The sequence below is a fragment of the Scyliorhinus torazame genome, chromosome 1, assembly GCF_047496885.1.
Source record: "Scyliorhinus torazame isolate Kashiwa2021f chromosome 1, sScyTor2.1, whole genome shotgun sequence".
In the NCBI taxonomy this organism is placed as follows: Eukaryota; Metazoa; Chordata; class Chondrichthyes; order Carcharhiniformes; family Scyliorhinidae; genus Scyliorhinus; species Scyliorhinus torazame.
In genome coordinates this window covers 6,409,576-6,423,994 of record NC_092707.1, presented here as the reverse complement: position 1 = coordinate 6,423,994, position 14,419 = coordinate 6,409,576, and the positions used below count along the sequence as shown (strand labels likewise).

General features: G+C 46.8%; 1 protein-coding gene across 2 annotated transcripts in view; it reads right to left on the bottom strand.

Moving 5' to 3' along the window:
- The window catches only part of piwil1 (piwi-like RNA-mediated gene silencing 1), a 76,044-nt gene that overhangs the window by 11,641 nt on the left and 49,984 nt on the right, over positions 1-14,419 (bottom strand). For both annotated transcript variants that reach the window (XM_072516735.1, XM_072516826.1), the window contains exons 14-16: positions 10,582-10,654; positions 6,813-7,013; positions 6,025-6,128 (exon numbers count right to left, since the gene is read on the bottom strand). In XM_072516735.1, coding sequence (XP_072372836.1) covers positions 6,025-6,128; positions 6,813-7,013; positions 10,582-10,654 — 378 coding nt within the window. The remainder of the gene's footprint in view (positions 1-6,024; positions 6,129-6,812; positions 7,014-10,581; positions 10,655-14,419) is intronic.

Genomic DNA, 14,419 nt, shown 5'->3' with positions numbered 1-14,419 from the left:
GGCCCTCCACGCCTGCACCGACCATGCTTCCCGCCTGAACTAAAACCCCCTACCCTTCCGGGGACCATATCCCTCTATACCCATCATATGACTTTATCCCCATCCTATTCATGTATTTATCAAGACGTCCTTTAAAAGTCACTATCGTACCAGCTTCTACCACCTCCTCTGGCAGCGAGTCCCAGGTACCCACCACCCTCGGGTATAAAAAACGTGTCTCATACATCTCCTTTAAACCCATGCCCCCCCCCGTAACTCTTCACCTTGGTAAAAAACTTCTGACTATCCACTCTCTGTCCATGCCCCTCAATCTTGTAGACTTCTGTCAGGTCATCCTCAACCTCCATCGTTCCAGTGAGAAGAAATCAAAGTTTCTCCAACCTCTTTTCATAGCTAATGCTCTCCCATACCAGGCAACATCCTGGTAAATCTTTTCTGTACCCTCTCCAAATCCTCCACATCCTCCTGATAAGTGTGGCAACCAGAATTGAACACTATATTCCAAGTGCGGCCTAACTACAATTCTATAAAGCTACAACATGACTTGCTCATTTAAAACTCGATGCCCCAGCCGATGAAAGCAAGCATGCCGTACATCTTCTTGACTACCTTCTCCACCTGCGTTGCCACTTTCAGTGACCTGTACACCCAGATCAGTCTGCCTATCAATACTCCTAAGGGTTCTGCCGTTTACTGTATATTTTCTATCTGCATTAGACCTTCCAAAATGCATTACCTCACATTTGTCCGGATTAAACTCCATCTGCCATCTCCCCACCCAAGTCTCCAACTGGTCTATATGCTGCTGTATCCTCTGATGGTCCTCATCACTATCCGCAATTCCACCAACCTTTGTGTTGTCCACAAACTTATTAATCAAACCAGTTACATTTTCCTCCATATCATTTATATATACAAACGGCAAAGGTCCCAGCACAGATCCCTGAGGAAAGCCAATAGTCACAGCCCTCCATTCAGAAACGCACCCTTTCACTGCTACCCTCTTGTCTTCTGTGACCGAGCCAGATCTGCATCCATCTTGCCAGCTCAACTCTGATCCTGGTGCGACTTCACCTTCTAAATCAGTCTGCCATGAGGGACCTCGTCAAAGGTCTTACTGAAGTCCATGCAGACAACATCCACTATCCTACCCTTAATCACCTTCCTCAAACAATTCGACCAAGTAAGTGAGACACAACCTCCCCATTACAAAACCATGCTGCCTCTCGCTAACACATTAACTTATTTCCGACTGGGTATAAATCTTGTCTTAAAGAATCTTCTCCAATAATTTCCCAACTACTTACTTGAGACTCACCGGCCTGTAATTACCTGGAATCTCCATGCTACCCTTCTTAAACAAAGGAGCAACATTGGCTATTCTCCAGTCCTCTGGAACCTCACCTGTAGCGAGTGAGGATACAAAGATTTCTCTCAAGGCCCCAACAATTTCCTCTCTTGCCTCTGTATACTTTGATTTGATTTATTATGGGGTATATCCCATCAGGCCCTGGGGACTTGTCTACCTTATGCTTTTCAAGACCCCAAATACCTCCTTCCTTTTTGATCTCAACATGACCCAAACTACCTACACTTCCCAAAGACTCATCATCCACCAAATCCTTCTCTATTGAGAATACTGACACAAAGTCCTCATTTCATACCTTGCCCATTTCCTCTGGCTCGGGCCAACCCTCTCCCTGGCTACCCTCTTTATATATGTAGAAAAACCTTGGGATTTTCCTTAATCTTGCTGGCCAGTGACTTTTCGTGACCGCTTTTAGCCCTCCTGCCTCAAGTTTCTTTCTACTTTCTTTGTATTCCACACTTGCTTTGTGTGTTCCGAGCATCCTAGCCTTGACAAATGCTTCCGTTTTTTTTTTTGACTAGGCTCGCAATATCTCTCGTTATCCAAAGTTCCTGAAACTTGCCATACTTATCCTTCATCCTTACAGGAACGTGCCGGTCCCGAATTCCTATCAACCTACACTTTAAAGCTTCCCACATGCTAGTCATTTACCAGGCTGATTCCAGGGATGGCGGGACTGTCATATGAGGAGAGATTGACTAGGTTGGAATTGTTCTCGCTGGAGCTCAGAAGAATGAGGGGGGGGGGGGATCTCAGAGACTTATAAAATTCTAACAGGACTGGACAGGGTAGATGCAGGGAAAATGTTACCAATGATGGGTGTGTCCAGAATCAGGGGTCACAGTCTGAGGATTCAGGGTAAACCATTTTGGACAGAGATAAGGAGACATTTCTTCACCCAAAGAGTGGTGAGCCTGTGGAATTCATTGCTTTGAAGCATTGTACTTCTGAAGCTTTATAAAGCATTAGTTAGGCCCCATTTAGAATACTGTGAGCAATTTTGGGCCCCACACCTCAGGAAGGACATACTGGCACTGGAGCGGGTCCAGCGGTGATTCACACGGATGATCCCAGGAATGGTAGGCCTAACATACGATGAACGTCTGAGGATCCTGGGATTATATTCATTGGAGTTTAGGAGGTTGAGGTGAGATCTAATAGAAACTTACAAGATAATGAATGGCTTAGATAGGGTGGATGTAGGGAAGTTGTTTCCATTAGCAGGGGAGACTAGGACCCGGGGGCACAGCCTTAGAATAAAAGGGAGTCACTTTAGAACAGAGATGAGGAGAAATTTCTTCAGCCAGAGAGTGGTGGGTCTGTGGAATTCATTGCCACAGAGGGCGGTGGAGGCCAGGACGTTGAGTGTCTTTAAGACAGAAGTTGATAAATTCTTGATTTCTCGAGGAATTAAGGGCTATGGAGAGAGAGCGGGTAAATGGAGTTGAAATCAGCCATGATTGAATGGTGGAGTGGACTCGATGGGCTGAATGGCCTTACTTCCGCTCCTATGTCTTATGGCCACAGGAAGTAGTTGATGCTAAAACTTTGAATATATTCATGAGGCGGCTGGATGTAGCACTCGAGGAGAATGGGATCAAAGGCTATGGGGAGAAAGCAGGATTAAGTTATTGAGTTGGATGATCAGCCATGATCGTCATTCCCCAATATCAGGTCCAGCACGGCCCCTTCCCTAGTTGGACTATCTACATACTGTTCCAAGAAGCCCTCCTGGATGCTCCTTACAAACTGCCCCAGCCACGCCCTTAGCATTAAGTGGGTCCCAGTCAATAGGGGACGTTAAAAATCACCCACTACAACAGCCCTGTTATTTTTACACCTTGCCAAAATCTGCCTACATAGCTGTTCCTCTATCTCCCACTGGCTGTTGGGAGGCCCATAATTAACCCCCAACTTTGTGATTACACCCTTCCTGTTCCTGAGCTCTACCCATATTGCCTCACTGTATGAGCCCTCGGAGGAGTCCTCCTGCAATACAGTTGTGATATTCTCCTTAACCAGTAATGTTACTCCCCCACCCCTTTTACATCCCCCTCTAACCCGTCTCAAATATCTGTATCTTGGAGCGTTAAGCTGCCAATCCGGTTGTTCCCTTAACCAAGTCTCTGTAATGATAACAACATCATAGTTCCAAGTAGGAACTTGGAATGGTAGCATAGTGGTTAGCACTGTTGCTTCACAGCTCCATGGTCCCAGGTTCGATTCCCGGTTTGGGTCACTGCCTGTGCGGTGTCTGCATGTTCTCCCCGTGTCTGCGTGGGTTTCCTCCGGGTGCTCCGGTTTCCTCTCCCAGTCCAAAGACGTGCAGGTTAGGTGGATTGGCCATGCTAAATTGCCCTTAGTGTCCAAAAGGTGGGATTGAGTTGCTGGGTTACGGGAATAGGGTGGAGGTGTGGGCTTTCGTACGGCGATCTTTCCAAGGGTCGGTGCAGACCTGATGGGTCGAATGGCCTCCTTCTACACTGTAAATTCTATGAAAAAAGTACTAATCCAAGCTCTAAGTTCATCTGCCTTACCTGTTACACTTCTCGCATTGAAACAAATGTACTTCAGTTCACCAGACCCTTTCTGATCAGCAACCACACCCTGTGTGCTCTTCCTCAGTTTTCCTGGCCCTACTCTCTAGTTCCCCTTCAGTTAATTCACCTTTGCTTTGGTTCCCACCCCACTGCCAAACTAGTTTAAATCCTCCAGTGTTACTCTAGCAAACCTCCGGGCCAGAATATTTATGCCCCTTCAGTTTAGATGCAACCCGTCCTTCTTGTACAGGTCCCACCTGTGGTGATATGCATCACTGTAAAGACACAAGGGGTTAATGTAAATACATGTAGACTAGCTAGACACTAGAGGGAACACCAGAGACATGACACACAGACGCTCAACCAATAGAACAGTTAGATAGGACACGACCAATGGGCACACACACACACACACACACACACACACACACACACACACACACACACACACACACACACACACACACACACACACACACACACACACACGGGCATTACACCAACCCATATATAAAAGACACAACACACATGATCTTCCTCTTTCCAGTGGAGACAGTCAGTGAGTAGAGACATAGGGTTGATTCAATATTACACCCACCACGTGGATTGTAGCAGACTGGTTAGTCAGTCTGAGTAGCTATAGAAGGATTAACAGTAGTGGCGAACCCAAGTAGGAGAAGTGTAAATAGTTTAATACACGTGTTGAAGTTATCTCCACGTCTGAACCTTCCTTTGTCAAGTGCACCACAAGGAAGCCGTTTATGCTACGCCTAGAGCAGAACAAGACACCACCTGCCCCGGAGATCCCAATGGTCCAGATATCTGAACCCTCCCTCCTACACCAGCTGTTTAGCCACGTGTTGAGCTGTACTATCTTCCTAGTTCTAACCTCACAGACACGTGGCACAGGGAGTAATCCGGTTTCATTTTATAAATATTTGAAAAGCAAATATTAAAACCTCAAAATTATAAGGTAGCACGCAGAGTCTCCAAAAGTCAAAGCATGCATTCCAATTAAACCTTGGCTGCATCATCCTTCACCAGATCCAACTAGCCCAGCACCTCTCCAATTATACAGGCCTTTATAGCTTTTAAATGTGGGCAACTCATTAGATAGTGACAAGGTCAATCAAACCAAGAATAAGTTTGCTTATGCTTGGGACAGAAAAACCCTGCTTAATACAGGAAGTCGGAGCAGAGCAAAGATCAATATTTCTGCAACATAACATTTAAAAGTTTGGTTGCCATACCACCCACTATTGCAGTTAGGTTGGTTCTACAGAAACTGTGAAGTCCTACAAAGAAATTGCGTGAAGTCCGACAAAAGAACAAATCTTGTGCTATAGTCAAGATAATTTGCGAGACAGAGAGAGAGTGTGTGTCAGAGCGAATAGAGTCCAGAGATAGTCCTGCAGTGGTGAGCTGAGCTCATTAGTGCAGGAAAGGAAATGGGACAAAGTGTGACATCTGGGGGCATTCCTCACCAGGGTCCAGAAATTAAGTAGAGTCCCGTTTAACAGCAGGGTTGTTCTTTTCGAACTGTTTTAACTGCGAATTGAAAAGCCTTGGATGTCAATGGGGTTAATCCTGTGTTGATAATAAAGTTTGCTTTATTTATTTTTTAAATTTAGTGTACCCTATTCATTTTTTCCAATTAAGGAACAATTTAGCGTGTCCAATCCACCTACCCTGCACATCTTTGGGTTGTGGGGGCGAAACCCACGCAAACACGGGGGGAATGTGCAAACTCCACACGGACAGTGACCCAGAGCTGGGATCGAACCTGGGACCTCGGCGCCGTGAGACTGCAGGGCTACCACTGCGCCACCGTGCTGCCCCCATAAAGTTTGTTTTATGATCCCTGGTTGTCAGTGATATCAGCCCTGGAGCAATGTATCCTTCCCTCTGAAGTTTCCTCCCACAGTCCAAAGATGTGCAGGTTAGGTGAATTGGACATTCTGAATTCTCCCTCTGTGTACCCGAACAGGCGCCGGAGTGTGGCGACTAGGGGATTTTCACAGTAACTTCATTGCAGTGTTAATGTCAGCTGACTTGTAAAGATTATTATTATTATTAGATACAATTTCATGAGGATACCTTCCAATCGGAGCTTACCTTGTTATTGATTGATTAAGACTGGCTACAAATCCGGCAATAGACTTTCTCCCAGCAGCATTATCATGGTAACAATCTATTCCAACCACCATGAGCTGTTTGAGCTGCAAAAACATTCATCAAGTTAAACCGTCACCTATGCCTTAAGATGCAATAAAGTCAAAACCAACTGCGACACAGAGGTTAGCACTGCTGCCTCAGTGCCAGGGACCCAGGTTCGATTTCCCCACTGGGTCACTGTCTGTGCAGAGTCTGCACGTCCTCCCCGTGTCTGCGTGGGTTTCCTCCGGGTGCTCCGGTTTCTTCCCACAGTCCAAAGATGTGCAGGTTAGGTGGGGTTATGGGGATAGGGCGGGGAGTGGGCCTTGATAGAGTGCTCTTTCAGAGGGACAGTGCAGACTCAATGGGCCGGATGGCCTCCTTCTGCACTGCAGGAAATCTATGATTCTAACTGCTCATGACAGATCTTCCCAAATTCTCAAGGAAATTAGTTCACAATGTTCCATTAAGATTTTAATTCAGTGTTATCCGGTTCAGTACCAAAACGACAGGCCTTCCTGATTCAGTGCAGCCACTTTACTTTGCACTATTAGTGTGAGCTGATTTGTATCCTGGTTTGTTGGATGTTTGAATCCACAATACAGGAGAGTTGAGACAGCTTTGCAGCAGTCAATTCTGCTGCAATACTGCAAACAAGTCTTTAATGTTCACGGCTGCATTCGCTCCTGGTATTTAATTAGACAGAAAAAGCAGCTTCTAAAGATTTTTGTTCCAGTGCAAATACTTACTGGTATCTCAACACTCCACAGCTCGCCACCCATTTTACAATTCATTTGTAAAGCAATTTTTGTAGCAATAGCCATCAATGCCTGTGGCTTGCTCAAGGTACGGGCGACGACACACTGACTTGGGGTAGGACATTCAACACACAGGTATTTCTTGATCGTATCATATTTGTCTTTGCGGTTAGATGGAAGGACACAAACAACCTGGTGAAGGGAGGAAAGTTATTGGAGCACAGAATTACTTTTGTACAGTTGATTTTTCTTCATAAATATCCTTCACTGCAATGGATACTTGTGTAAATAGCTACTCAAAAGGTATTCCCATCTCATCCAATCCCCTCAATTTTATGAAATCCTTACGATTAATACAATTTTTTCTCATTTGAAAGGCTAATCTAGAGTTTTAAATAGGACACTAAGTTGCTGACAAACAATTGGGGTCTTCCTGCTTCCACCAGCCCATTCTTTCATCCAAACCCTTCCAAGTATATCTATTAGAATGCATCCAAACCTCCATTAGCTCATGAAGAGCTTCAACCGCTCAAAGCTTTGATAACTAAAGTCATGGTACAATATTAGGGAATCTTTTGGCACCTATTTTATCTAATTCCTAATGCACAGTTTCCAAAATTGGACAATATCCTAGCCACAGCTCAACCAATGATTAGGATTTGCTGCTGGCTGTATACTTGATATTTTTGTTCACAATCTAGGATTATAATCATAATTCGTGTGTTTTATTACTTTCTCTCTCCACTTTGAACAGATTGTGGATTTCTCACCTTTGCAACTTTTGCTGAAGAGATGGTGTCGGGGGGGGAGGGTTTCAGATTCCTTCGGCATTGGGACCAGTTCTGGGGGAGGTGGGACCTGTACAAACTGGACGGGTTACACCTGGGCACCGGGACAGATGTCCTATGGGGGCTATTTGTTAGAGCGGTTGGGGAGGGTTTAAACTAATATGCCAGGGGGCTGGGAATCTATGCAAGGAGTCAGAGAAAGAGGGAACAAGGACAAAAACAAAAGGTAGAAAAGTGAATAAGAAAAGTGAATCAAATGAGCCACAATGCCTCAGAGGGGGAATTCCTGGAGTGTATACGGGATGGTTTTTTTGATCAATATGTGGAGGAACCAACTAGAGAGCAGGCCATCTTAGACTGGGTACTGTGTAATGAGAAGGGAATCATTGCCAATCCTGTTTAGCACAGGGCTAAATCGCTGGCTTTGAAAGCAGACCAAGGCAGGCCAGCAGCACGGTTCAATTCCCTTACCAGCCTCCCCGAACAGGCGCCGGAATGTGGCGACTAGGGGCTTTTCACAGTAACTTCATTTGAAGCCTACTTGTGACAATAAGCAATTTCATTTCATTTAATCTGGCTGTCCGAGACCCCTTGGGGATGAGCGACCATAATTTATCAAGATGGATCGAGAAGTAATTGATTCTGAGACTAGGGTGCTGAATCTTAATAAAGGGAACTATGAAGATATGAGATGTGGGTTGGCCTTGATAGATTGGGGAGAGTTACTTAAAGGGATGACAGTGTATAGACAATGTCAAACATTCAAGGAACGCATGGGGGAAACTACAGCAACTGTTCATTCCTGTCTGACACAAAAGCAAAGGGTGTAAGAGGGCCAATCCATAGCTTACAAAGGAAACTAGAAATAGTATCCGATACAAGGAAGAAACATACAGATTGGCCAAGAAAAATAATAGGTCTGAGGATTCGGAGCAGTTTAGAATTCAGCAAAGAAGGACGAAGGGATTGATTAAGAAGAGAAAGTACAATACGAAAGGAAGCTTGCAGGAACATAAAGACTGACACTAAGAGTTCCTATAGATATGTGAAGAGAACGAGATTGGTAAAGAGAAATGTAGACAAAAACAGGGGAATGCATAAAAAGGGCCAAAGAAATGGCTGAGCAATTGAATACATACTTTGGTTCTGTCTTCACAAATCAGATACCAGAAATGTTGGAGAATGTTGTGAGAGGGAAGGACTGAGGGAGAACAACATTAGCAGAGAAATGGTGCTGGGAAAATTGATGGAATTGAAGACGGAATAATCCCCAGGACCTGAGAATCTGCATCCCAGAGAGCTTAAGGAGGTGTCTCTGGAAATAGTGAATGCATTGGTGGTCATCTTCCGGGATTCTATAGACTCTGGAACTGTCTCTGAAGATTGGAGGGTAACTCACGTCACTCCGATATTCAAAAAGGGAGGTAGAGAGAAAGCAGGGAATTATAGACCAGGAAGTCTAACATCGGTAATGGGGAAAAGGCTTGAATCCATTATCAAGGACTTTAGAGCGGAACATTTAGAAAGCAGTGGCAGGATCAGTCAGAGTCAGCATAGATTTATGAAAGGAAAATCATGCTTGACAAATCTGTTGGAATTCTTTGAAGAGGTAACCAGTACAGTCGACAAGGGGGAGCCAGTCGATGTGGTATATTCGGACTTTCGAAGGCGTTTGACAAAGTCCCGCATAAGAGATTATTGCAAAAGTAAAATGCATGGGATTGGGGGAAATGTATTGAGGTGGATAGAAAACTGGTTGGCAGAGAGGAAACAAAGAGTAGGGATTAATGAGTCCTTTTCAAATGGGCAGGCAGTAACCAGTGGGGTACCACAGGGATCGGAGCTGAGACCCCAGCTATTCACAATATATATTAATGATTTGGATGAAGGAACAAACTGCAACATCTCAAAGTTTTCAGATGATAGCAAGTTGGGTGGAAGGGTGAATTGTGACGAGGATGCAGGGATCCTACAGCATGATCTGGACAGATTGGGCGAGTGGGCAAACCAATGGCAGATGCAGTATAATTTGGATAAGTGTGAGGTTATTCACTTTGGAAGCAAAAACAGGAAGGCAGATTACTACCTGAATGGTTGTAAATTGGGAGAGGGGAGTGTGCAGCGGGACCTGGGTGTCCTTGTGCACCAGTCGCTGAAGGTAAGCATGCAGGTGCAGCAGGCGGTAAAGAAGGCTAATGGTATGTTGGTCTTCATTGTGAGAGGTTTTGAGTATAGAGGCAGGGATGTGTTGCTGCAATTATACAGGGCCTTAGTGAGGCCACACTTGGGAGTAGTGTGTGCAGTTTGGTCACCTTCTCTGAGGAAGGATGTTCTTGCTCTCGAGGGAGTGCAGTGAAGGTTTACCAGACTGATTCCAGGGATGGCCAGGACTGTCATATGAGGAGAGATTGACTCGGTTGGGATTGTTCTCGCTGGAGTTCAGAAGAATGAAGGGGGGATCTCATAGAGACTTATAAAATTCTAACAGGACTAGACAAGGTAGATGCAGGGAAGATGTTACCAATGATGGGCGTGTCCAGAACCAGGGGTCACAGTCTGAGGATTCAGGGTAAACCATTTTGGACAGAGATAAGGAGACATTTCTTCACCCAAAGAGTGGTGAGCCTGTGGAATTCATTGCCACAGGAAGTAGTTGATGCTAAAACTTTGAATATATTCAAGAGGCGGCTGGATATAGCACTCGAGGAGAATGGGATCAAAGGCTATGGAGAGAAAGCAGGATTAGGCTATTGAGTTGGATGATCAGCCATGATCGTGATGAATGGCGGAGCAGGCTCGAAGGGCCAAAAGGCCTCCTCCTATCTTCTATGTATCTGTGTATTACTTGCCTCCAAAAGGAATAAGTTCTGTTCTGCCATTTTCAATCCCACACATACAAAATTACAAGTTGATATTTAATCAAAGAGACAAGTAATGCTGGATTAAAATCTCCAAGAAACATGCTCCCTTACAATTCTTGTAGACTGAGTAACATTAGACTGCAATGCCTTCAAAAATGCCTCACTTCGATCTTCAACCTCAATCCTGCAATGAAAAAAGCTCATTGGAACAGCAATAAAACCAAGACTTTTTTTGATGTAGTGACCAGATCAAATTGGTAACGTAGGGCATAATCTCATCAAATACAGCCATAGGAAATGGTCATGGCTGGAACCTACCCATGTAAAGTTTCCTCGGTCTCCATCAATTCCCCAAAATAATAGGCAACTTGCCAATTCAAAAATAGACATACATAACTACAAAGTACCCCGCAAGATTAAATAAGGGAAAATGCTAGAAATACACAGGTCAGGCAACATCTGTGGAGAGAATGAAATAGGGTGCAACCTAATGGCCTAGTCACACCCAGCTCGGTGACGAGGCCGTTAAATCTCTCGAGAGATTGAAGATGCTGTCAATGCCTGGTGAGACATTGAAATCTGGATCTCGCCGTTGCTGGGTGTGAACCAGATCAACATATTTAAGTCAGCCATTAGGTTCATTAAAATGTCTGCGCTGGATTCTCCCGAGGCCCAGGAACGAATGGCCCTCGACATGGTGCAGTTTAGCACTGATCCGCACCAACATGGATCAGGCATAAAGGCAACTGGTTTTTTTTGGGGGGGGGGGGGGGTCACCCGGGCCATTGGAGGTCACCGCCATGCCAGGTTGGCTGGGGCACTGCCAGTGTGCCTGTGCCAAGGGACCTGGGTGCATGTGTCATGGATCGGGGCCGGCATTGCCCTGCTCTTAATAGTTGGGGTGAGGAGGTGGACTCAAGGACCCCCAAGAGCTACGTTGGGGCATGGAAAGGGACCAGAGGAGGTTCACATGAATGATCCCTGGAATGAAGAGCTTGTCATATTCCACAGTGGGATGTGAGCCTAGACTAACTGGGGATTTCGGCGGGAGCGGTGCGCAAGGGCTTTCTGGGAGGTAAGTTTTTACTTTAAAAACACTTACCTGGTCCCGTTTCTGTTCTTCTTTTCTGTTTTTTTTTTAATATAAGGCGGGAACTGGAAGTTCGACCCGCGGACTTCTGGGAAGGCCCCCCCCCCAACCAATAAGTTCTGGTGGAGAGTTAACCCGAGACACTACACGTGTAGTGTCTCCCACCCACCCTCCTCCTCTAACCTAATAATAAGATCCATTGGTGTGAGGTAAGTGCCATATTATATTATTATTATTAGCATTATACTATATTATTAGCATTGCGCAGGTCAAGGAGACACAGCCTGAGTGAGAGAGATACAGACAGTGAGAATTTGGTAGTTTGGTGCAGTGAGGTAACCAGGAAAGGTAAGTGGTTAATCTAATTGTGCTGAGGGGGGGGGGGGGTCGACAGATCGGGGTGGCATTTGAAGATGGTGCCCCAATCCTCAAGTCATCTTCCTGCACCAAACTCAGTCTCGAGGGGCCCCGACCAAGGCCATAATGAAAGGCAGAGTCCCATTAAATAGTGGGGTCGTTCCTGATGCTGCAGGTACAGAAAAACACCCTGCACCGCAGTGTCTCGGAGGGGCCCCGACCCAATACATGCCCAAAATGGGACTCTCATTTTGTGCGTTGTGCACCCACAGAGTTAATGCTTCAGGTGAATTTCTCTGACGTAGATGCACCCACCCAGCCAAGTGAAACATATTCCATCACTCTCCTGACTGGCAGGAAGTCAGTCGCCATTCAACACAATACCTTGAACTGGTGACATAACATGACATTTATGGGACCGTTTGGTCAAGTTTTTGAGAAAGGGGAGTCTGTGGAGTTCGTTACGCCAAGAAGTAGTTGAGTCCAAAACATTGTATGGTTTCATGAAACAATTAGATATTGCACTTCGAGGCAAAGGGGATCAAAGGATATGGGGGAAAGCAGGAATAGGCTATTGATATGCCATCAAAAAACACACGATGAGCGATGAACATAACTGAGGCTTTAATGCACTAAACAGCAAGCCTCCTGGCCTCTGGTCCCGAACTGGGTCGGAGGCAGAGACTAGCCACATTTATACATGAGCCCGAGGGGAGGAGCCACAAGCAGAGCCAGCCGGGACAAGCCCAGGCAGTAACAACACGACACAATGTAATAGTGGTTTACCACATTCACCTCCTGTTAAAAAAAGTGTGTCTGGCGGGGGTGAAGTGGTCTTAAAGGTCAAGTCTGTCAGGGGCCTTGACCTTCCGCCGTGATTGACTCAGTCCCGGTTGTGGTGTGGGCACCGGTGTCGAGACCTGCGCGTCCAGGAACGTGTTGTCCTCATCTTCACCCAGTTGTTGAGTCGGTGAGGGGGGTGGGGGGGTGGTGTATGGGCGGAGATGGTGGTGATGGTCGCCAGTGGGCCTGCGGGTGCTAGTTCTGGAGGGAGGTGGGCAGGGGTGGGGGAAGACGGTGTAGGGTCAGGGGTGGTGGTGGTCGCTGGGGAACCTGCAGGTGCCAAATCCCGAAGGGAGACTGTGTCCAGTCGCCCATCCTGATGTGCCACGTAGGCATATTGTGGATTGGCATGGAGGAGCAAGGACCCTCTCGACGAGGGGGTCGGGCTTGTGGCTCCTCGCATGCTTCCGGAGGACGACGGGCCCTGGGACTGCCAGCCACGATGGGAGCGAGACCCCGGAGGTGGACTTCGTGGGGAAAGCAAACATAGCCTCAAAATAAGGGGAAGTAGATTTAGGACTGAGTTTAGGAGGAACTTCTTCACCCAAAGGGTTGTGAATCTATGGAATTTCCTGCCCAGTGAAGCAGTAGAGGCTCCTTCATTAAATGTTTTTAAGATAAAGATGGATAGTTTTTGAAGAATAAAGGGATTAAGGGTTATGGTGTTCGGGCCGGAAAGTGGAGCTGAGTCCACAACAGATCAGCCATGATCTCATTGAATGGTGGAGCAGGCTCAAGGGGCCACATGGCCTACTCCTGCTCCTAGTTCTTATGTAAAAGCTCGCGAGGAGTCTCGTTGGTGGCAGTGCACAGGAGCGACAGGATTGAGTGGAGCGCATCGGAAAGGACCTCCTGCCAGCGGGAGACTGGGAGACTTCTAGACCATAGGGCCAAGAGGATGGCCTTCCAGACCGTCACGTTCGCCCTCGCCACCTGTCCGTTTCCTCAGGGGTTGTAGCTGGTCGTCCTGCTGGAGGCGATGCCCTTGCTGAGCATCAACTGACTCAACTCGTCGCTCATGAAGGAGGATCCCCGATCACTATGGATGTAGACGGGGAACCCGAACAGGGTGAAAAGACGGTGCAGGGCCTTGATGACGGTGGCAGAGGTCGTGTCAGGGCACAGGATGGCGAAGGGGAATCTTGAGTACTCGTCAACAACATTGAGGAAGTGCGGTCAGTGGAGGAGAGGGGTCCTTTGAAGTCGACGCTGAGGCGCTCAAAGGGGCGAGAGGCCTTTAGCAGGTGTGCTCTGTCTGGCCGATAGAAATTCGGCTTGCATTCCACGAAGACCTGGCAGTCCCTGGTCACGGTCCTGACCTCCTCGATGGAGTAAGGCAGGTTGCGAGCCTTGATAGAGTGAAAAAAACGGGTGACCCCCGGGTGATAGAGGTCATTGTGGAGGGCACGGAGTCGGTCTACTTGTGCGCTGGCACATGTACTGCAGGACAGGGCATCTGGGGGCTCATTGAGCTTCCCAGGTCGATACAAGATATCGTAGTTGCCACCTCAGAATCTTGTCATCCTTGATCTTGCCCCGCTGTGTGTTGTTGAACATGGAAGGCAACCGACCGTTGGTCAGTGAGGAGAGTGAATCGCCTGCCGGCCAGGTAATGCCTCCAATGTCGCACAACTTCTACGTTGGCTTGGGCTTCCTTTT